At 39.1% G+C, this 23,461-nt stretch overlaps 1 protein-coding gene across 3 annotated transcripts in view; it reads left to right on the top strand.

The window, feature by feature from the left end:
* The first annotated feature begins 208 nt into the window (after window positions 1–208).
* GGT7 (gamma-glutamyltransferase 7) overlaps window positions 209–23,461 on the top strand; it is a 32,257-nt gene continuing 9,004 nt past the window's right edge. Inside the window, exons 1-9 of one of the 3 annotated variants that reach the window (XM_039323726.1) lie at window positions 209–494; window positions 9,039–9,265; window positions 10,694–10,845; window positions 12,681–12,798; window positions 13,273–13,340; window positions 14,573–14,646; window positions 21,159–21,355; window positions 21,978–22,065; window positions 22,787–22,914. In XM_039323726.1, coding sequence (XP_039179660.1) covers window positions 290–494; window positions 9,039–9,265; window positions 10,694–10,845; window positions 12,681–12,798; window positions 13,273–13,340; window positions 14,573–14,646; window positions 21,159–21,355; window positions 21,978–22,065; window positions 22,787–22,914 — 1,257 coding nt within the window. In that variant the 5' untranslated portion in view covers window positions 209–289. Of the gene's footprint in view, window positions 495–8,891; window positions 8,941–9,038; window positions 9,266–10,693; window positions 10,846–12,680; window positions 12,799–13,272; window positions 13,341–14,572; window positions 14,647–21,158; window positions 21,356–21,977; window positions 22,066–22,786; window positions 22,915–23,461 lie in introns of those variants that run through there. The other 2 variants (XM_039323727.1, XM_039323728.1) reach the window with 2 other exon arrangements.

Genomic DNA, 23,461 nt, shown 5'->3' on the forward strand with positions numbered 1-23,461 from the left:
CCTTTTTCCTTCTGAAGCGACACCGCGGAGTTTAGAGCGGGCCCAGGGAGCGCAGCCCGCGGGGCAGCCGTCCCACGGAGTCGCCCAGCGAATCCCGCGTCCCAAGCTCCGCCCCGCGGGCCTTTAGCGGCCGCCCCTCCCGCACGCCTCCGCTTCCTTCCCAGACACTTGCTCCGCTCCCATCTCGGCGAGCGAGGCCGGCCTCCCCGGCAGTCATTTCCGGAGCAGGAGCCTGGGTTGAACCGGCCAACCAGCGCGGCGCCTGCCTGGCCAGGGAGGCGCAAGCAGGATGGCGGCGGCGGCCCCGGCTGCAGGTGCAGCCGAGAAGGAGGCGAGTCAGGAGAGCAGCCTGGGCGCCTACTCGCCCGTGGATTACATGAGCATCACCAGCTTCCCCCGCTTGCCCGAAGAGGAGACGGGCAGCGCCATCGCCCCCGAGAGCTGCCTGCGCTCCAGGAAAGAGGAGGATGCGTTCCTGGCAGAGCAGGAGACCGGTGAGCGCGGAAGCTAGCCCGCTTGCTCGCCGGGCCTCTCCATCCGACCAGCCGTCAGCGGGACCTTCACGACCACCTCTCCATCCTCTCCCTTCCCTTCATCTCCGCGGCCTCCATCCCATCCCAATCGGACCGGCTCCTCCAGGACCGGCTCTCGTCCTGCCCTTCGCCCGCTTCCCCGCATCTCTCCTTCAGCAGGCGGGCAGGCGGCGGGCGGGGCTTCTGCGTCATCCCTTCCTTCTCCCCAGAAGCGCCTGGCAGCGGCCCAGCGGTGCAGCCGTCCCGCATCCTTCGCCCCTTGCTTCTGCCCTTCCCGCTTCTCCTGCCTGCCCCTCTCCTGACGTCCTTGCCAGAATTCCCCAGTCCTCGATCTCCCCTGCTCGGCACCATCTTTTCCCTTTGGCCTTCTCTCCTTCCACTGGTGCCTGGTGAGGCTGTGGTAGTGCGGGGCTGCATGGCGAGGCTGCATGGCGAGGCTGTGGGCTGTCTCTTTCCATTGTCTTATTTCCATCCCATTTCCATCCCTCTTTTTTTCACCTCGTTCCTTCTACCTTTCTACCAGCTCTACTGTCGGGGCAATAATGTAAGTGATTTTATTGCCTCCATCCCATGATATCTTTCTGATCACACTATAGGCTCTTGCTCTGCAAAGAATGCTTACTGATGCTAATGCAGCCTTTCCTAATATCTGTGTCCTCTAGATCCCTTGGACTGCAACTCCCAGAATCCCCAGCCAATTGTCTCCCATTCTTTTGCCAACTTTTTTACCTTCTCTGAAAATGGCTCATGGTTGATTAAGAGCCCAGACTTGGTTTTTTTTTTTTTTCATCTGTTTCAGTTCCTCATACTTGGGAATAATTTTGTGAAGTGTCCCTGAATTTTGGTTTTCAGAATGTTCTTTACTATTCTAGGGTCCTCCAATCAGTCTAAAAGTTGAGAGAGAGAAAATGGTAGTAAGCTGAAAATTACCCAGAGTAAAGTTTGCTATTGCTTCAGTAAATATTTTCAACATGTAGAAGTATTACTACATATGCATGGGATCTGTAGCAGCTGAGATATAATCAAGATCTACATAACATCTTATTCTCACATAGGGTCAATAGTTAGAACAGAACTTCCAGTTAGTTTTCTTCTCTCAACTATTCTTAAAGCTATTATCTTTAGCCTTGTGCCTTTCAGAATGGTTAGACTAAACTCTCACAATCCCCATCCTACATAACTGATGCTTACTAAGAAGGGGGAGGAGCAGTATGGAAAAGGTTGCCTTAAAGTTCTCTGGTCTTAAAATTCTCTGGTCTAGTTTTCTGAGTCACCCAATCAAACTGATTGACATTAGGTTAAAATGACAAAATAGCATCTCTTCATGCATTGGGTAGGTAAAGTTCAAATCCTCTACAAAATAAAACAAAGATAAATTATACAATGTAAAGTACTTGTCACCTGAACAGTTGTTCAATTAGTAGTCAGTTATTTTAATGGATTATTATGAATTATTATGAGCTAGAAGAATTGTGAAGTTGCCCTGCAATTGGAAATGTTGCATTTTCCAGCTTCCCAGTTCTAGAGAGATTTTTAAATGCAGAGTTCTTGGTGTTCTCTGAGCAGCAGCCGAGCTAACATAGTTATCTAACCAACTAATGAAATGTGTGCAGAAAAACAATCGTGCTCAAACAGCAAGGACCCAATAGTTTAATCCTGAGTTGTTTTTTACACACACACACACAAACACACGCTACTACTGGAGGTATCTTAGTGGATTCATACTCTTACTGTATGAATTTAAATCATAAGGGGAACTGGCATTCACAAAACAGTTGGAACTAGAGTTTCCATGTTTATTCCAGCCTCCCCCCCCTCAGCTTGCATTTGATCTTCCCCTTATATCCTTGCAAGTTCAGTAGATTCACCCTCTTTAGTTATTCCCTTTAGTCATTCACAACTCTAAACCAATGAAAAAGCCAATTTAGCTTGATTTATGTCTATAAAACATGCCATATAAATATGCAAGCTCTATGTTTACAAAATGAATTGCTTCTAGTACAAGTTGCATTAAAGAGTATCCTTTTCTCTCTCAAAGTTCTCACATTAAAAATGAACTAGTAAAAACCACAGCTAGACCAAAATATGCCTCATTTTCCGTAAATGCTACTTTCCTGTGAAAACAGATTCTGAATTTCTATTGGTCTATTTTAGGGAAGATTGAGAAATGTTACTAAAATGTTCAAGATATGTATTCTACAGCTAATACATAGTTGAGGCCAGGATTTAACAGATTTATAGCAAAAAGGGAAAATGAACTCAACATCAACAAAAGGATATGGGGCGTGCACACATTCATTTCAGAGAAATATCTTTTAATTACTTTTTTTAAAGATACAATTTCATTTTAGATCAAAGTTTTTTTTTTAAAAAAAACATATGCTTCCTTCCTTTCTTCCTGTCCTGTATTTCCATCTATGCAGAAAGAAAGTAATTATGCTTTTCCCCATAGACCTTCTACAAAGTGGACAATAAAACTTCATAATTTCCCATGGGGCAAAATTTATTGTCCAAAGACAGTTTCTGGAATTCATAGAACATACACTGTGCAAAATCCTCTGTCTCACTTTATTATAGAAGCTAGGAAAGAAGAAGGCTGAGTCACCAATGCTTCCTTCTATCTCCTTTGAAATATTTAGGATGTTGTGGCAAATAATAGCTAAGGTTCCAGTCCATCAGACAAAGCAAAGAAAATAAGTTAAGCAAGTAGTCCTGAGCTGCTGGAGGAAGGTGAGAATAGGATTGATTCAAATCCCCATTGGACTATGAAATAGATCTCTCATGAAGATCAAATTGCTGAAAACTGTCATGATCTCCTTGGAGGAAAATAATATAGTTGAAACAAAGATGTATCTTATTTTTTTTTATTTTACCACCATTCCTTAATTTTTCCTACTTTTCATTTGTCATTGTCATTGTCATTTTAAATAAAATACATGTGTATATGTGTGTGATTATCTTGTTTTTATCTTGATTATAATGCCATCACAGATTTCTGAAGTTTGAACATCAAATAGATCATGTATTACAACACTGATATAATTAGGCATTTGCTTATTTCTCTTTAAATAATGATTCAGTTGATTTGAAGATTAAAATATTCTTCATTTGGAGTTTAATTGCCTATTAGTATATAAAGTGTTTGATGTGTTTCATGGTATGTTTTCTCCATCCTCCACAAATGGTCCATAACACTTTGCTATTTGAAACAGAACAGGAAATGTTTTCACCTTCTTAAGATAAAATTTAAGGAAACCTTTAATTTTACATCACAGGTTAAAGCATGTATATAATGTTGCACTATGCAGGGTTGTTTAAGGTTTCCCATAAGGCAAAATATAGTTGAACAAAACCCACATGTTTGGTATGTATAAAATATAATGCTATATTTTATATAATTGTGTAGGTTTAATTAATACTTCCATATCTCATAATTTCCCCTGATTCACACTTTTGTAGGTAAATTGATCCTCTCTACACTGGAGAAACACAAGAAGAATGGTGGGGATACTACATTTGCCAGTTACCAATCTCCCTCTCCATTTTAATCTTTAGATTCTCCCAACCTTCAGAGTATTAATTTGTATGGAAGTATAATTGCTGCAGACAATACTAATGCTAACAAATAACCCTGAATGGCTGCCATAGAAGTACCAGGTTTTAATAAAATGATGTGTTCTTAAATCCTTTGTATTTTTAAAAACTTTAATTATTCATTATAGTAGCACTTATTGTTTAGAACGTAGATTTCAAGACTTTGAAAATTTTCACATTTCATTTTCTGAAGTTACTTTTGTAAGTAAAAACAATCCATATTTTTCTACTGCAGGGAAATTTTTCTACTATCCATCCATTCTGTGGCCAATAGATCACATTTCCCACATATAATTTTTAGCATCCAAGAGTTCTAATCATTTCACTCTTTCCAATACACAGTACTACTCTTTTTATGAAGGGTTCTAGACTTTAGGAATATAGAAAACTGATTTCAGAAAAAGACCTACTGGTCCGTCAAGTCTGCCCTTTGAGGTATTTTTTGTTTTATTTTTTTACTTCTTAAAATTTTTGACAGATGATGGGATATGTGTTTATCCCAAGCATGTTTACATTCAGTGGCTGATGATTGATCCTCTACCTCTGCTGAAAGTTGGTTCCAAGCTTCCACTTACTCTTTCTGTGAAGTCACTTTGTAACATTACTTTTGAACTCTCCTCTTGTCAGTTGGAGATTACGCCCCTGTGTTCTTGATTTTTGTTTAATATTGAAAATACTGCCTTCTGGAATCTTATTCACATTCTTAATACATTTAAAGTTTTCAACCATGTCCCCACTTTTCCTTCTGTAATCCAGGCTGTACATATTCAGTTCCTTCAATCCAAAATTAACTTCATAGGTTACTGCAACTGTAAAACAAGTATCAGTTATCTGTAGATCTATTATGTAGATATGTATAAGAACTACGGTTGATGCTGTGCAATGATTATTATTGCTTTCCTCCCTTCTCTCAATATAATAGGATAGTTTTCATATGTATTACTGGAAAAAATGCATGTGTTTCTATTCAGTTTCTAGCGTGAATATGTAAAGTTAGAAATAAACTTGAATAGAATGTCTAAATTGCTCATGCAAGCAGGTCAGTTTAAAATTATTTAGCACCTTCCTGCATGTGTCAACAGTGATTTTTTTTTTTGCCTGTATTTTAACTGAAGCTCCTTTTCTAATTCATTCATCATCTCTTTTTCCATAAAGTTGCATTCATTTGGTAATGGCTTTCCCGAATTTTAACCATTCTGGATGAATCTTGACGCAGATATCATGGACAACCCTTTGAGAATAATTTTCTTCAACATTCCAAATTTCTTGGGAAAAGCTTTGCCAAGAAGCTTTTTTTGAAAAAAAAAAAAAAAACTAAATGCATTCGAAGCATGCAAATATTTGTTCTTCAGATAAAAGATTTCTCTGGGAAAAACTAACATCAAGATTTAGTAGTCTACCAAATGCCAGGGAATTTTTTTGATACCCTGGAACATGGCTATACATTTTAGAAACATAAAATAGCATCACCATGGCTGTTGGCAACATAGAACACAATAGAAATTGGCATATTATTGTTGCCACTTCACAATCTTTACAAACATATTGTCAATAATATATAACAATGTGAAATGAAAGGGAAAAACATCATTTTCATCTTTTACTACAAAATCTCTTAGGTTGCCTCTGAAGGAATTTTCTCCTGGATTTTCGTTTACAAGTATCTAGCATGCAAAATGATCACGGCTTGTTTCACCCAGTGATTAAGCAGGATCAAAATGACTTGTTCTTCCTTGTTCAGCCTTTCCTTCTTCAAAACCCACCTACTTCACATTTCTTTTCACAGTACTTGTTTCCTCCTCTTGAGGGAACTGACATGATGAATAAAAGGCTTTGCCAGTATCATCAACAAATATTTGCTGTTTTTGTTTAAATGTAAAGGATATTTAGCAAATGCAATGAAAACTCCCTTTTCCTAAGGATGTCTGAAAAGTTTATATTGAGTTTTAGCCTATATTGGCATTTTTAAAAAAAATTAATGTAGCTTAAATAAATACATTTTAGCTAGATGTCATGCCAAACAATCAGGGTCTGAAAACTAAATATACACTACTTCCCAAAAAAGAAAGGGCTGCTCCATTTTCTCAGCAATCCTAAAACTCATCAAAAAAAAAAAAAAAAAGGCATAGTTTACTGTATTGAACTAACTGGAAGTGACAGATTCTTCTACTACCTAGCCCAATGTGTAAGGAAGGTTTAGGATTACAAAAAGAAGAAGAAGCTTCCCACATCTTTGGATAGGAATATTAATGATTCCAATGGGGGTGGTATTAAGGATGATGAGCAGGTCATGGGAGCATTAAGGATACAATTCTAATACTAGATATTCTGAAGAAGACAATATATTGGTAAAGTTGTATTTTGATAGTAGAGAACAGTAATTTTCCCATTATTGGTGAGAAGTGGTTGAAAATTATCTTATGCTCCTCCCTTAAATAACTTAGAAAATACTAAAGAACTTTAGCATTTAATTTGTATATGTAATTACTTCTGTTCCTTTATGCCTTACTGTAATCTAGAAAATAGAGTCTTCGTATAGGAAATAGATTATTTAAAGATCAAACCATCAGTTTTCTTTAAATTTCTCCATACAGTATTTGAATTGAGTTTTGTTTGTTTCTGTAATACTCACACTGCACATTTCAATAAAAATTGGAATATTTTTGTTTGTATACTTCATTACCTATAGTGCGAAACGCCTGTATTTTACCTTTACAATGTGATTTCTAGAAATAAAACCTTGGGCCAAGATCCAAACAGAATTAAGCAGCTCCCCCTCTTTTTTTTAAATGGAGAAAATTATGTCCTTAAAGTCATTGGTATGTTAATAGGCTTTATCTCTGGATGGTTTGTGTTCAGATTTTACTAACATGATAGGATCTAAGGTATCACCCATAGGTCAAGCATGTGCACTCAGGAAATCAGTAATATTTTGTTCTTTTCAGTTTTAAAAGATCGTTACATTAAAACATATTTACATGCAACATTTGTTTCATTTTCTTCCTACCAACTTCCTGTGGTTTAATAACAATGTAATCTATAAAACATTGAGATCACTGGCATGGATGGGTCAGATTTATCTGAAGAGTCAGATAAACAGTTTATTTTATAAGAGTAAATTTGAGTGTCTTTAAATGAATTTGTTTGCAAGGATGTTTAAATGTGGTGTTGTAGTATATAAACTCATGTATGCAAAAGTTTAAAGCAGTATTCCCTAGACTCCAGACAGCAAGGCATGAGTTGGAATCCCAAGAAAAGATTCCAGCCAGGGATGGCTGTTTTAAAAAGGAAGAAAAGTTTCAGTACAAGTTTGATATTGACTGTGCTTGCTTATACTTCAGGATAAGTACAGGGAGCCTTTGACTTACGACCGCTCATTTAGTGACCATTCAAAGTTACAACAGCACTGAACAACTGTTGCAGCATCCCCATGGTCACGTGATCAAAATTCAGATGCTTGGCAGCTGACTCCTACTTATGATGGTTGCAGGGTCCCAGGGCTATGTGATCACCTTCTGCAAACTTCTGAAAGCAAAGTCAATGGGGAAGCCAGATTCGCTTAACAACCATGTAACGTGTAACCATGTAACATGTAATCAAACATAGAGCTTACTGGGATATGGATAGCTGTGGCAAGGATGCTCATAACATCCTCTTTCACAAGCAGAAGATGCTGCATGGCACAAGGACCAATTGGGCCTCTACTGCAAAATATGAAGAGATCTACTCCCTGAAAATAGAGATGCAACTTCGTACAGTTCGACATCACAAAGTCAGGCAAGCCATTACTAAGAGCATATTTGCCTAACTGGAATGTAATTTAACTGCACTACTATAAAATAAGGAAAGCCAAAGTCTTCTCTTGCTGCAGAAGTTGGGGCGTGCAAGCAGCACACTGGATTATTAAGAAGGATGCAAAGTTGGACTCATAGAGACAGTTGCTTGTGAATGAGAAATATATCAAGCAGGTGGGAGGGATAGAAGAGTGATATATAGGAGCTATGCTGATGCTGATTGTGGGTCAAATCGGGCAAGCACAGGCCCCACAGCCATGTGTAAGCAATGACTTATTATTATTACATACATAATAACATGAAATCACAGTTACCATTTTTTTTAAGTTCTTCTGGAAAGACTTAGAATGTCATAATGTATTGGCATAGTCTATGTGAGGATCCAAGCAATGTGGCCTTTTGTAACTGATAGATGGAAATGTTCTCAGTAGGCAGATTTTCTAAGTGCCTTCCAAGGTTTTTGGGTTGGCACCCAGGTTTCAGTTGGCTGAATTAGAATAATAGGATGATGATATGAATTAGCAACTTCTTTCTTATGCTCTCTGGAACTAAGGAACTGAATAATAAAATTCAGGAATATGGGAAAACTGCAATAGCTAGATCAGTGCTTGGCCTACAAAAGTAAATGTTAAACCATTCATGGGGACCAATGGCTATTAGCCTTGATGGTAGTGTAAATGTCCTTGAAGATCATTTATTGGGAAACTACTATAGTAGAGCAGTTGAGAACAGACTTCTGAATTAGATGGACCAGGGGTTGCTATTATGCTGTGGGAACATGTTTGTAATATAAGTACATACACCAGAAATGGCAATAACTTTAATGAGTAAAAAAATGTACAGCCCAAGTAGTAAACTCCAAAGTGCAAATTAGTCCCCTTCTCTGTGTATTGTTTAACATCATCTGCCAAGAATTAGTGAGAATTATATGTAATTTGACCCTGTAAGACCTGAGCCAGAAAAACTCTTGAAAACTCACCTAAGCAGAAAAACAGTGCAGTCTTATTAGCAGCAGTAATGTAAGTGTCCCATTGGATAGGCTTTCAACTAACACAAATCCGAACTTATTCCTGCTTGACACCTTTTTTTCACATATGGTTTTCTTTTTTGATTGAAGATCCAGATTCATTCCTTAAATCAGCTCGCCTCCAGCGCCTGCCTTCTTCTTCCTCGGAAATGGGCAGCCAGGATGTCTCACCACTTCGGGAGACCAGCAAGGACCCCTTCTCTGGGGATTGCAGCTGTCGTCAGGATGGTCTGACTGTGATCATTACTGCCTGCCTAACGTTTGCTACAGGAGTCACGGTGGCCTTAATCATGCAAATCTACTTTGGGGATCCCCAGGTAAGAAGAGGTACTGGATTGTTTTTTTTTCTTTGAGAAGGTGATTGTGCTGAGAATCTATCTTGAATATATAACAATGATTTCTAGCATTATATGAAGAAATAACTATAACTCCACAAGCAATAGTTCAGTGAAAGCCTAAATTAGGAATTGCTGTACTGAGATCATGTAGTGAAGCTGCTGATTTGAGGCTGCTGTATTTCCCTAAGATTCTTATTTAGTAATTTAAGGAAAGATGTCCTTGAAACCTGTTTATTGAATTTTTTTCCCTTCCTTGTTTTAGCAAGTGATGATCTATATATGCTTTGGCATTAGTAAAATTACATGGTCATCCAACTTCAGGCTGAATTTATGCTGCTGTATTCTATGTTTCTTTCTCTCCTCCACTTTTCCTGTAGTTTTTTTTCTTTGTTTGTTTTATTGCTTTGTATCTTATTTTGGGATTTTTTAATAATGAAAAGTGGGGGATAAATGAGATGCATCAGTAAGATGCATATAAGTATTTCACAAGTTACTATTTTTGCTGGTAGTATTCCATGCTGTGAATTAATCTTTAACAAAGTGTATCTTTTAAGTCAAGGATATCTTTTGCATATGGGAGTCTTACAGTCCTTGTGTTGATTTCTCATTATAGAATGCACTAATGTAACATGGTGAATTCTAATAAAATATTTGTGTTTTCCTTGCATTTTAATTTTCCTGACATTTTTGGCATTAAAATACATGTCCTATTTTTTTTCTTGTTTCATGACTTGAAGATACTGTATGTGTCTTTGCTAAATTAAATAGATCTGGATTTGGCCAGTGCCTGAGATATCATTTTCTCTGACATTAATTCCATGATTAATGAAAATTATAAATGTTCTGAGATTTAGAATGAGGTCTTTTTATAAGACATCTCTCCATAGATATTATAACAGAAGAATAAGATACCAATAAGTGTGAAGATATTTTTATAAAAGATCTTGACACAAATATATAAATTTGGACTAGTATCTGGGATGCAAAATTTTGGGCCACTTTTAAGTACAGTAGCTGCAAAGCATTAGATTTTTCTCTATTTCTTTGCTGGCATGTAACAGTCATCTAGATAGTCACTGCAGCCCAAATATGCTAGAATTAAAGTAGGGCTCTCATTCTGGACAGAACGTATTTGCGGGATTGCTAAGAATTGACAAGGATTTCATGACATCTAAATCAGTAAGAGATAATAGCTGACTACTGTACACTTGAACTATACAACAAATGCTAAGTAAGCTGTCATTACCTTTTCATAATGCCCAATTGCCAGATATGATCTAAATGTACTATCATGGAGCCATCGTGATAATTGATTGGAGAAGTCTAAGGCTTAGGATGGTGGGGGCCTTCCTAATGTGTCAGTCAATTGCATTTGTAGGCATTGTCTCACCATGTGGTTTCTCATAGATATTCCACCAGGGTGCTGTAGTCACTGATGCTGCTCGCTGCACTGCCCTGGGGATTGAGGTACTGAACAAGCAAGGATCCTCAGTGGATGCAGCCATTGCCTCGGCCTTATGCTCAGGAATTATCAACCCTCACACAGCTGGCATTGGCGGGTAGGTGCCAATCTCTTTTATTGATTTGCTGTCATTTTACAAAGAAAAACATTCATCTAACCCACCCACCCACCTCCACCCATTTCTATTTTCATTTGGGAGTGAATTTCTGCAACCAATGGAAGGGTATGCTTTTCTAACAACTGATGCAAGTGTAATTCCTGTTTACTATATTCGCACATGAAATATATTGTTCTGAAATGATGCAACTCTTGTGAAATACACTATTTCTGAATGGCAATTTTATATTTTAATGTCTATTACTCAAAGAAAGGACTTTAGGTTGAAAGACTCTGAAAACCTGAGTGTAGAGTGGATTTTACAAAACATTGTGGAGAAATCTTATACCTCTAAAATGTTATCTGCTGGATTTTTTTCAAATTAAAACAATATAGAGCCTTGTCTAGGAAAGTCATTTAGTACGTGGAGTCCAATTTGGGTAGACTGGTGGTTCATTTTTTCCCCTATGAATAATTCTGGCTAGAGATGAAGCCCAACCAGAATTGCACTGCCAGCCCCTCAAATTTTGGATGGTCATTGCTGCAGTGCCTTAGCATAGCCCAAGTTGCCTTCGTAATCCTAACTGCACTTGTGTCTGTTGCCATGATGTCAGGGATATCCACAAGGTATGGTAATGTTAAGATAGTGGCCACAATGGTGTGTTTGAAGTTCTGTTTTTGTCTGCAACACATATTGCTTATAGCTGTTGCTTCCCATCGATAATCAGGGTGTTTGTTTTAGGTAGCTATTATACAAGAGAGATTTCAAGGTCTCAGTGGTTGGAAATCAGGAAGCTCTAAGGTATATAATTACATGAATTATGAAACCTGATAATGAGCCATCAGCTGGGATTTGAGAGAACTTTTGTTGAAACTGGAAACTCTACTTTGGTATCCATCCCACTTAATCAGAGACTAGAGAAATAAAAATAACCCACAAAAATGAAGCCAATTTAAACTTCCTTTTCATACAGACTGGATTAATAACTTAGACTTGCTCTATTTTAAGTGGTGATTAAAGTATCAGATGAATAGTAGCTATGGTTTAAGAAGAGAGGCATATATTAACCCTATTTCTATTTTACCCTAAGGACTTGCCTGTATAATACCAACCTGAAGAGCAGGAGTCTCTTAAAGAAAACACAACAACATTGTGTTCAAAAAAGTTATTTTCCCATTGTATTTGTTATCTTTAAGCATTCTATTATTGTTTCTTATTAATGTCCTGTACATTTTAAAATCCATTTTGCCACAGAGGTATATATTCAGAATAGTCTTGTATAGCTCTGATAAAAAAGAAATATAAAGCTACTTTACAACAGATCGTTCTATTATACCACTCTATCCAAAATTGCTTTCTTGAGTGTTTCAGCATTGCCAGCCCTAATTTGGTAAAACGAAGAAGCTGCTTTGAGCATCAAACCAAGACACATGTCAAACTGGGGCCAAGCACCATTCACTGCTCTCCCCATCTCAGCTGTCTTTTCATTGTGTTCAAAATGCATCTGTCCCCCATGTATCATTATGGAAGGATCCTCAGTTCAACACATTGCAAGATGCCTGTGATACATATCTGCAGCCACTGCAGCTGTTTCACACTGCATCATTTTGACTACTCCTTCAAAACGGCAATGTTAAGGTAGCCAGGAGAAAAATGAGTGGACCTGTCATTATCTTCAAGAAAAGGATGTACAGGAGGGTAACAGTCTTGGGTAACTACTTAAACTACAAAGGGTAGATTCTTTGTACTGGAGCTCAGCTGAGAAAAAGTCATACTGGAGCCGACAAGGTATTCTTAATGTAAGTTTCACTGATTTTGTGGTTCCACTGTTGCAGTGGAGGGGTAATGCTGGTTCATGACATCACGAAGAATGAAAGCCAGGTTGTTGATTTCCGAGAAACTGCCCCCTTCAACATCCAAGGAGAAGGACTTAGCAAGTTTTGGGAAACAAAGGTGAGTCATTACCTTAATTATTTATGTGATGAGTAGTAGTTGGTTGGTAAAGATCTCTATTCATCTGTTGTCATTTCCTGTTTTTTTGTCACTGAATTAGTAAAAATGCTGTAAATAAAGCTTTATCTTCCTATTCTGATAGAGACTCTCTTGACTTTGCTGGTATTTTTAACAACAATCTTCCTTTCCATGGCACAATGGGCCTCACTCCTGTTTAAAGAATTTGCATCTTCTCTGTACCTTCTCTTTTTGCTTCTTATTTGGGTTTTTCAAAGTTTAATTTTATTTACTCACTTCATCAGTCTGTAAAACCACCCTGAGTTATTGTTCAATGAATGGCTTTACAAATTAAGTAAATTAAAAGAATGAACAGTTTTTTTAAAAAAGGATTTAAAAGTTAGATTCCATTTAAAGCATTGTTTTTAAAATTCTTGACTCTTTCCTTATGTTCTTCCTTTTTTTTTTTTAATCCAGCCGGGTCTCTTGGTGGGTGTTCCAGGAATGATGAAAGGACTCTATGAAGCACATCAATTTTATGGGAGGTAAAGAACATTTGTCATGTGGATGCACTCCATTGTTCAGTACCAACTGGAAGATGAAGTATGTGTTAAATAACAATATGCCATGTGCAAGGGTTATTTCTTATTAACCCTTATTATAAATGGAAGCAGTCAGACCCACATCTCATAGGCAATCTGTATCTATTAAAAGCAGTCTATCTATCTATAGCACTTTAGATAGATAGATAGATAGATAGATAGATAGATAGATAGATAGATAGATAGATAGATAGATCAAAGTACTTACCTATCTATAAGTGCAAAAATAATAAGTGAATGGGATAGACATGTTTGCTGTGCTAAAGCGCACAAAGAAATGAGATCAGTTATATCTCTGAAAAACCTGTAATCTAATGTCCAGAATCTCTCATATTAGGGATCGGTCAGTTTTCAAATACTAAAGAGATACACAGTGGAAGTCTCTAAGAGTTTGTGTGGCCCTCAGATCCTATGATATTGCTTTCAGATCTCCTCTAAAAGTTGCTAGGAAATTTCATTTAATGTGATAGAACTTTATTAAATATGCAGGCAGGACATATATTACTATCTTTCATTAGCCTAATTACATTTAATCTAATTTTTACATTCTGAGCTGTCTTTGGAAGTATAGCAGTTGGCAAAGGTCCTATAAGTTGTGATTTTCTGCCAAATGTCTTCTTCTAATTTCTTTCCCTTCAGTTCTACTTTGATTTTACACTCATGTCACTTTTGCTCTTCTTTCTGTTCATTTCCCTTGAAAATGCAAAGATTGGACAATATGTACAATGAATAATTTTATTAACTATATTGAACAAATTTAAATTTAATCAACTCAATTTTAATTCTTGTCTTGGCTAATTCTGGTCTGCAATTAGCAGCAGCAGCCCCTTCTCCTGTTCTTTATTCTTCTTCACCTTCACCTCTTCCTCCTCTTCCAATATTAGTATTAATTGTTTTACTGTAAACCCAAGCATCAAGGATCAAACACGAACTTGGTCAAAAATTGTGTACTCCATTGTAACTATCATTTTGTGTTTATATTTTGATACCAGTCAATAGTTAGTTTTGTATATCATCTTCAGAACAGCAGAAGGACAAGAAAAATTAACTTGGGTTTTACATAAAATGGGATTGAAAAATTTTGCCTAAAATTATTTGGTAACATTTTCATTATGGTTTTATATTCCTAATGAGATGAAGACTGTCAAGTCAAGCCATTCCTTCTGTTTTGCTAGGCTGCCATGGAGACAGTTGTTGGGTCTTGTTGCAGACATAGCTCAAGATGGATTCAATGTCACATATGATTTAGGTGAGTGTTTTTGCAGAACAAGAGGTATGGTGAGACTAGACTATGTGTGCAAAAAGTACCATATTTTTTTTGATGCTGGCCAGTGCAGTATTACTCTAAATTTTCCATTACTATTATTAAGGTTTACTTTCCTCCAGTTATATTTTGGATTATGAGAGCAATATGGTATGGTGGTTAAACAGCTGGATAGAAATGGGGAGACTCAGATTCTAGTCGTCTTTCAAGCAAGAAGTTTGGTTGGGTAATTTTGGGCCAGTCATTCAATAATAATATCAACAACAACAACAACAATAATAAACATACTATTTCATCCTTCCTTCCTTCAACACTTATCCACACCACCGTTTCATAGCATCTACTACAAGATTAGGGACAACCAATCTGATACTGGTAAAAGTTGAATATTGTGTCAATTGATTCAGAATTGTACAGAGAAATAGATTAATAAATGTCTCCTACTCTACCTTTGTTGCTTCAAATTAACTATTTAGTTGATTCTTAGACAATATTGTTGAATAAATTCCATGAATTTTTATTCTGAATAGACACACTGAGGGTGGATTATTAATCTGAGTTCCCATGCCCTGGCTCTATCAAGTAAATGTCATGCAACAGCTAATAAAACACTAAGTCTGCTTTCAAATAAAACAACAACTTCTAATGTAATAAAATCTCTTAATTTTTTCTGCTTCTCACATGTACCTTCATGCCCAAATGCACACACAAACACACACACACACACACACACACACACACACTTGTCAGCTTACAATTAAAAAATAAAACAAAAACAAAACAAGAAGAAATAATCAGTGGCCCAAATACAAACATAAAAACTACCCAACAGGTGTTCAATCACCGCCCTGATTCAAAGCCAGGGAGAATAGTCAAGTCTTAATAACTTCCTCAGAATGAAAGCCATCTGGATTTCTGGGAGGATAACCTTCCAAAGAGTAGGCACTGTGACAGAGAAGGGAACTTCCTAGGTCTTGCTAAATGACACTTCTTAAACAATTGCACCTAAAGCACTCCCACTGAACCCAACCTCACTGGGCAGATAGGAATAATTGGAGTCAGGCAGGCTTTCAAATACTCAGGCCCTATGCCCTGAAGGAAAGGTTATAGACCAGACAAAAGTTTCATGGTGCCCAGTGAGAATGGGATGAACCTTACCACCTTCAGGGATAAGGAGATGATTCTCTCCTCAAAGAAGCAGATATTGCTCCATGGATCCAACCACAGGTCACTTCCCAGGCAGCCTTGACCAGCCTTGACTTGCTTAAGATAACCCTCTAAGATTTTGTTGGACAAAACCACAGCTGGAGTCCTGGCTATCAAGGATTGGGTATCAACCTGGTATCAAGAAAGAACTCTGAGGGATGGCTATTGGGGCTGGTCTCAAATAGCAGTCCCAATGTCACTAAGGATGGCCCACTCTCAGGCTCTCACCATCCCTTCCTCTGCCAGTCATAGTCTCAGTGGCTCTGCCAGTCTTTCATTCTCTCTCCAGTTCCCTCCCACTCCTTATTTCTTCTTGCAGGCCGAGGCATCCATTCACCACACCCTTTCAAACATCCAAGCCCCTCACAATAATTCCAAAACTCTACCATGAAGGTACACTTGTTTTCAAGCATTCAAACAGCCCATGAGGAACCTGGATCCTGTGGCAGTTTCCCAAAGCATTTCTGTCATATCATTGTCCTTTCATCTTCTACCCAGTCAGATAAAGATTTAAAAAATCAGCTGTGAGCAAAGACTCCAATCTTTGACTTCACAGGGGAAAACAGATAGACTCTCATCTCAGCACAGAGAGTAACACTAGCAAGGGACTCAAAGTCCACAAAGGCTCCTCTCAGCCTGGCACAGCCCCCATCACATCAGAAGTCTCTGTGTCAATGCTGCAAATACTGTATATTCTTGCTTTGACAATATGCAAAACTGTTTGGCATTTATTGGGTTAATACTTAGCTTAGACTGGGCGGGGGAAAAAGCCCGGGAAAGAAAGAGGAAGTAAACTTTTGACCTTCTCACTAATTGGATAATGTGACCTGTGACTGCATGAGAAGGGAGGGGTTGAGCAAGGAAAGCTTGATGCCAGCGACCGGAAGTTCAGATTCTGGCATTAACCAGTCCAACATGGTGACCGGCAAAATTTGTAGCTCTGCAAATAAAGACTTTAGGAAACATGCCTGAAAGTTCTTTGAAGTGCTTCATTAGTCGGAACATGTGACATCATGCCAGAATCCACACTCTTTTCAAACGATCTACGTCCCGATTTATCAACAGCAGCCTCGGGGGAGATCTCATTATGGAGAAAAAAAAAATTGCCTGAAACCAGCCCCGTAGCTGCAGCAGTTTCCCCGGGGGGGAAAGCGACAGCCAGCAAGCCGGGAGAGAGAGAAATTTGGCAGATTTCCCAGCTGAGAGCGAAGACTTCAAAAGCAGCAGGACAAATTCACAAGATAAAACAAGCAGGGAGGCCTGCCCTAGAGTACGTGCGAGAGTTCCGCAAGATGGCAGGTCGAATAGAGGGGTGGCCTGAGCAGTCCCTCATCCATCACTTCATCGAGGGATTAGATGATCACCTCTCCCAGGCTTGCATCTATCGAGAAGTACCTGATCGGCTGCAGGAGTGGTACCAGACGGCCGTGAAGCTGGATGTTAAGCTCTCTCGCTATAAAAAGCCTCCCCCACAGGAACCCGAACAGCAACCAGAGCTACCTGAACAGCAATCACCCCCACGAAAGCCTTCAACCACTGCAAGGGCTGAGAGACCCAGGCCACCTGCACGCCCTTCCTTCGAGTGTTTCCGGTGTGGACAAGGAGGACACCGAGCGGCCACCTGTCCAGTCCCCTACCCTCGACTGCAGAGCAAGCCAGGACCGGCGATGCAAAAGAAACCTGCTCAGCGGCTACCAAGAGAAAAATCTAATCGACTCACGCAAGAACCAGTCGCCCAGGTTACACCCCACACACAGGAGAATGCCAAGACTCCAGGTGGACCTGCCCCTGCTCTTCCCTTCTTTGATAGCAACGATGAAGGAGAAAACGACCCAATGGTGAGTCAACAAATCCTGCCTTTTTCACTGCCCGCCAAACTTGTAATCCCTACATCTGGGGCACAAATAGACTTAAACGTACTAATTGATTCGGGATGTACCCGCTGCATTATTAGTCTGGCGTTTGCCATGAAAATGGGCATAAGGGCAAAACAGCTTTCCAAACCGATGAGATTTGAGCAAGCCGATGGCTCCCTGATGGGAGGGACTCTTATTACACAATTAACGGAGCCCTTACGCCTAGAAATAGGTGCACACTGGGAGTTTATTCGTTTCCTGGTGGCTCCAAAGATGACCGAGGCAGTGATCCTAGGACTAGCCTGGTTAGACAAATGGAAGCCGTTTATCTGGTGGGAGAAAGGAATGAGAATTGTGAGACTACCTATAGGACCTGATCCCCCCACTGATTCAACAGATGTTACTGGGCATCTTAGGCCACCCAATGAGCGAGCGCACATGGCCGTCTCACTGACCCCAGGTGAACCAGTCATCCCCAAAGAATACTTGGACCTGGCGGAGGTGTTCAGTGAAAAAGAATGTGATGCCCTACCCTCTCACAGACCCAATGACTGCTCCATCGAACTGGTGCCCGGAGCCAAACTCCCACGTCCGAGGATGTATGCTATGTCCCCCCTCGAAATGGAGGAGATGCAGCGATATGTGAACAAGAACCTAGCGAGGGGGTTTATTGAACGGGCCAAATCTTCCGTGGGAGCCCCTGTGTTGTTCAAAGAGAAAAAAGATGGGTCTCTTCGTCTCTGCGTAGACTACAAGGGACTCAATGCTGTAAGTGTGGAAAATAAATACCCCCTCCCCCTCCTAAAGGATTTATTGACCCACCTGGCTAAGGGGAGTGTCTTCACTAAGTTAGACCTAAGAGAGGCATACTACCGGGTGAGAATAAAAGAGGGAGACGAGTGGAAAACTGCCTTCAACTGCCCTATGGGGAGCTATCAGTTCAAAGTCATGCCATTTGGACTACAGGGGGCCCCAGCTGTATTTATGCAGTTGATTAATGAGGTTCTACATGATCACTTGTACAAAGGGGTTTTGGTGTATCTTGATGATATCCTGATATACAGCACAAACATGAATGATCACATAAAGCTAGTGAGAGAAGTGTTAAAGAAACTATTGAATGCCAAGCTTTATGTCAAATTGTCAAAATGTGAATTTCACCGAACCCAATTAGACTATCTTGGCTACCGAATTTCCAATGAAGGTATTGAAATGGATCCGGCCAAGGTAAAAACTATAATCGAATGGCAACCCCCAAGGACTCGCAAACAGCTCCAAAGCTTTCTGGGTTTTGCCAACTTTTATCGTCAATTCATCCCTTCTTTTGCCGAGATTGCCCTTCCTCTTACAGAACTACTCAAAACAGGCAAAGGAGGAGGGAAGCCACGACCGGGCCAACCACTAGCATGGACAATGAGCTGTCAAACAGCTTTTGAGAATTTAAAGAGACTATTTGCCGCTGAACCGGTTCTAAAGCACCCCTGCCCAGGGGAACCCTTTGTGATTCAAGCCGACGCCAGCGATGTGGCGGTTGGAGCAGTGTTACTTCAAAAGAACAAAAATGGGATCCTGCAACCCTGTGCCTACACCTCTAAGAAATTCACGGAGACCGAGCGAAGATGGGCAATCTGGGAGAAAGAGGCCTTCGCAATTAGGTGGGCGCTATTGAACTGGCGACATCTAGAAGGGAGCAAGGTGCCATTTGAGGTATGGACTGATCACAAGAACCTAGAGGCACTGAAAACTCCTCGCAAATTGTCACCAAAGCAAGTACGGTGGGCACAGTACTTTAACCGCTTCAACTTCACTCTAAAGTACATACCAGGAGGAAAGAACTTTCTAGCTGATGCGCTATCCCGATTACCCCAGTACAAAAGTGAGCGAGAGCAGGTTAACGAGGCAATTATTCCCAATCCACAAACTGTCACTCAACTTACACCTCGCAGGGTCCCCAATCCGGATGACCCTGGAGTGAAGAAAATAAAACGAGAGCTCCTCACTGACCGATGGTTCAAAGATAATCAAGCGTCCCTAACATGCAGGGATGGCTTGGCTTACAAAGGGGGGAAGTTATATTTGCCAGAAGCGCTCCGTCTAAATGCTCTCAAACACAGCCACAATGTAAAGCAGGCTGGACACTTTGGATATTTGAAAACCCTACACCTCACCCGCCGGCAATTTTGGTGGCCGGGGCTGAAAAAGGACGTGGAAAACTTTGTAAAAAGTTGTACTGTATGTGCTACAATGAAAAGAATCCCGGGGAAAACTCCTGGGTTACTGCAACCTGTGGCAGACCCTTCTCAACCCTGGGAAGAAATAGCTATGGACCTTATAGTGGACCTACCTGAAAGTAGGGGAAATTGCAGTACTTGGTACAATGGAAGGGAGACCCATTGTCTGAAGCCACATGGGTGAAATCTAGTGAAGTGAATGCTGACAGATTGATCAAAAGGTTTCATGTGAAACACCCCAACAAACCGAAAGATAACCCTTAACATATGCTTTTGTTTACTTTACAGGTTCTGTCCTTCTTGTAAGGGGGGCCGGATGTCAATGCTGCAAATACTGTATATTCTTGCTTTGACAATATGCAAAACTGTTTGGCATTTATTGGGTTAATACTTAGCTTAGACTGGGCGGGGGAAAAAGCCCGGGAAAGAAAGAGGAAGTAAACTTTTGACCTTCTCACTAATTGGATAATGTGACCTGTGACTGCATGAGAAGGGAGGGGTTGAGCAAGGAAATCTTGATGCCAGCGACCGGAAGTTCAGATTCTGGCATTAACCAGTCCAACATGGTGACCGGCAAAATTTGTAGCTCTGCAAATAAAGACTTTAGGAAACATGCCTGAAAGTTCTTTGAAGTGCTTCATTAGTCGGAACATGTGACACTCTGCAGTAGTGGGATTCAGCCAGTTCGCATCACTTTGGCAGAACCGGTAGCTAATTTTTTTGTTGCCCAGGCCCGAATGGACTTCCAGAAGCGGCATCCACACAGAGAATTGGTTGTTCACATATCTGAATCCCACCACTGAGCCTCTGGCTACTTTTCAGAGCACCTCCTGCAGTCATTCTTTCTGGAAAAAAGCACCCAAAGAGGTCAAATTGGCTACTTTAGCCAAATATCTAGACCTGGCATCAAAGAGATGACATAGATTGCTTCAGGCTTGTGTCAGGATCTCAGCTGGAGCTACACAACACAAAGCCAACATCCCCACCACAATCAGCTACAGAAAACACTTTAGGGATTAGAATAGATAAATAGAAACAGCTTCTCATTTTTGAAACCAGAAGTACCTAAAAGTGACAATATTAGGTATATTAAATGTAACAGGCTACAAGTGCTTTTAGAAAGAACTTTTCCTCAATTTCTAAGTTGGTTTGGAAAGCTTTAATAACCCAAAATGTACTCTTTTGTTATTTCTGTCATTTGTAGCAATGGCTTTAAAAGAAATGAAGGAACACTATAATCATTCAGAAAAATTCAGAGACATCTTCTTTCCTGATGGGCAACCTTTGTTGCCAGGAATGTTTGTGAGAAGACCAGATCTGGCAGCTCTTTTAGACTTGATTGGATCAAGAGGAGTGTCAGCTTTTTATAGTGGAAATGTGACACAAGAAATTATTTCAGAGGCGAGTCATTCATTGCTGTTGTGTACATATATGTCTGTATAGCTGGGTATATGTATGAATGAAGAATTTTCTTGTTAGCAGCACTGAGCATTTTTTATGGAAAGGTCTCAAGCAAATAAACCAAATGTAAAATGTACAATTGCAGAGAATTCTAATTCTTATTTAAATGAATCTGGGATAATGAGTTTCAGGGTATCATTTGGCAAGATAGTTAAGAATTATTTTAAGGTTTCTCTAGTATTCCAAAAATTATGTAATGGTAGAAAAAGGCTGTCAGCCACTATCAACCCACACTTAGCTAAAAGGGAATAGTTGTTGTGTTCTAAAATGCTTTCATTAGATAGGCCCAACAAGTCTAGGCAGTAATAAATATGAACAGGGTGACCTATGCAAAATTAGGTTTTCTTTTTTCTCTCCTTCTTTTCTACTGTTAATAAATTTGTATAGAAATCATTCCTTCAACATGCCAAAATGTGCATGTTATAATATGTTTACAAATAAAATAATATTTGGTTGGTCTGGAGGATACAGGTCATTGTTTTGTAATTGCTTAGCCATTTTAAAAGTTATTTTAAACTAGGACAATGCATTGAAAGTAATGCCACTATGATCCTCTCACTAGGTCCTTAAATCTGGAGGTACTTTGTCTGAAGAAGACTTTAGCAACTACACTGTGTTGGTTGAAAATCCAGTCCATACAATATACCAAGGTAAAAAGCCCCTTCTATAGCCTATGCTGTTATTTCTTATATCCTTTAAATTTTTATTTTTAAATTGAATTTAGGAAGTACAGCTACTTTTTAGGAAAAAAACACAGAAACTTGGATTCCATTTGTTTATAAATTAGCGTAGTGCGCAGAGAACAGAATAAAAGTTAAGCCTGGTATATCCATAAAAACTGAAAAGAGAAATAATAAGGTATTCCCAAACCCTACCTGGGAGACTATAACATACTTAGAAGTTTTTTGCCCTTGGCTGAAACCACACTTTATTGGTGGCATAGAAATATACCATTGGGATAAGCTAAAGCCTCAGGTTATTACATATAGGCATATTACTGAATAATACCATGTCATACTAACAGAAGATAATTTTCTTTATGAAGGGCTGACTAAAGTCCCTTTTATTTCTGAAGGTTAATCAGAAGACAATGCTCTATTTAGCTGAGGTTGGGTAACATGTGATTCCTGCTGAAGTCACAAGTTGCTTTCAAAACATTTGTTTCAAAATAGTTTGGAGGAATTTGAATTACATTTTGAGAAAAAGCAAGACTAAGCTTGCAATGTTTTCTTACATAGTAATCAATCTTGCCAAACTCAATGAGATTTTCTTCTGAATGGATTGTTCTGAACTCCACTATGAAGCTGCTCTTTATTTCATATTAGTCTAACCCAGTTTTTCTGTGGTTTTCTCCTTCTTTCATTTGAATAGGACATCTTGTTCTGAGTCCACCACCTCCACATACAGGTCCTGCTTTGATCACAGCACTAAACATCCTTGAGGGATTTAATATTACTAGTCAAGTAGGCAGGGAAATTATTCTGCATTGGATAACAGAGGTAAGACTTGCTCAGCCAAAGTGCTTGGGCTTGAAGTTGTCATAAGATTTTGTTCCTTCATTGTATTATATATACCGTATATACTTTGCTATACTGTTTCATGCCATTTAATTCCTTTATAAAGAATTGAATGAAGTAAGTGAAAGATGATTGCAAATAAGGTACAAGAATTTTTTTTTGCAAGATAATATTTCATGAACTTAGAGCGTCTACTCTTGAAAATGGAGTCATATTTTTGTACAGTTTAAAAAACAACTGTTTAAAATTTATTTCAAATACTTTTCTATATAAATATATCCAATAAAATTACATGAGAGATCATAAAAATTATCTAGATAACGCATTTCAATATATTTCAGTAGCAGAAATATGGCCAGTAGTGTCTAATAACAGGATTTTGGCTTATGAATGTATAATGAGTTACAGGTTCCTGAACCCTGATTAATTCCCATCTTGAAAATATCCATCCATTTTAAAATTAGGATAATAATTCATGTTAATATCAACTATTATGACTTACAATAAACAGATATAAACTACAAGAGTT

The sequence above is a fragment of the Crotalus tigris genome, unplaced genomic scaffold (genome assembly GCF_016545835.1).
Source record: "Crotalus tigris isolate CLP2741 ecotype Arizona unplaced genomic scaffold, ASM1654583v1 scf7180000024281.4978605, whole genome shotgun sequence".
NCBI classification, from domain to species: domain Eukaryota; kingdom Metazoa; phylum Chordata; class Lepidosauria; order Squamata; family Viperidae; genus Crotalus; species Crotalus tigris.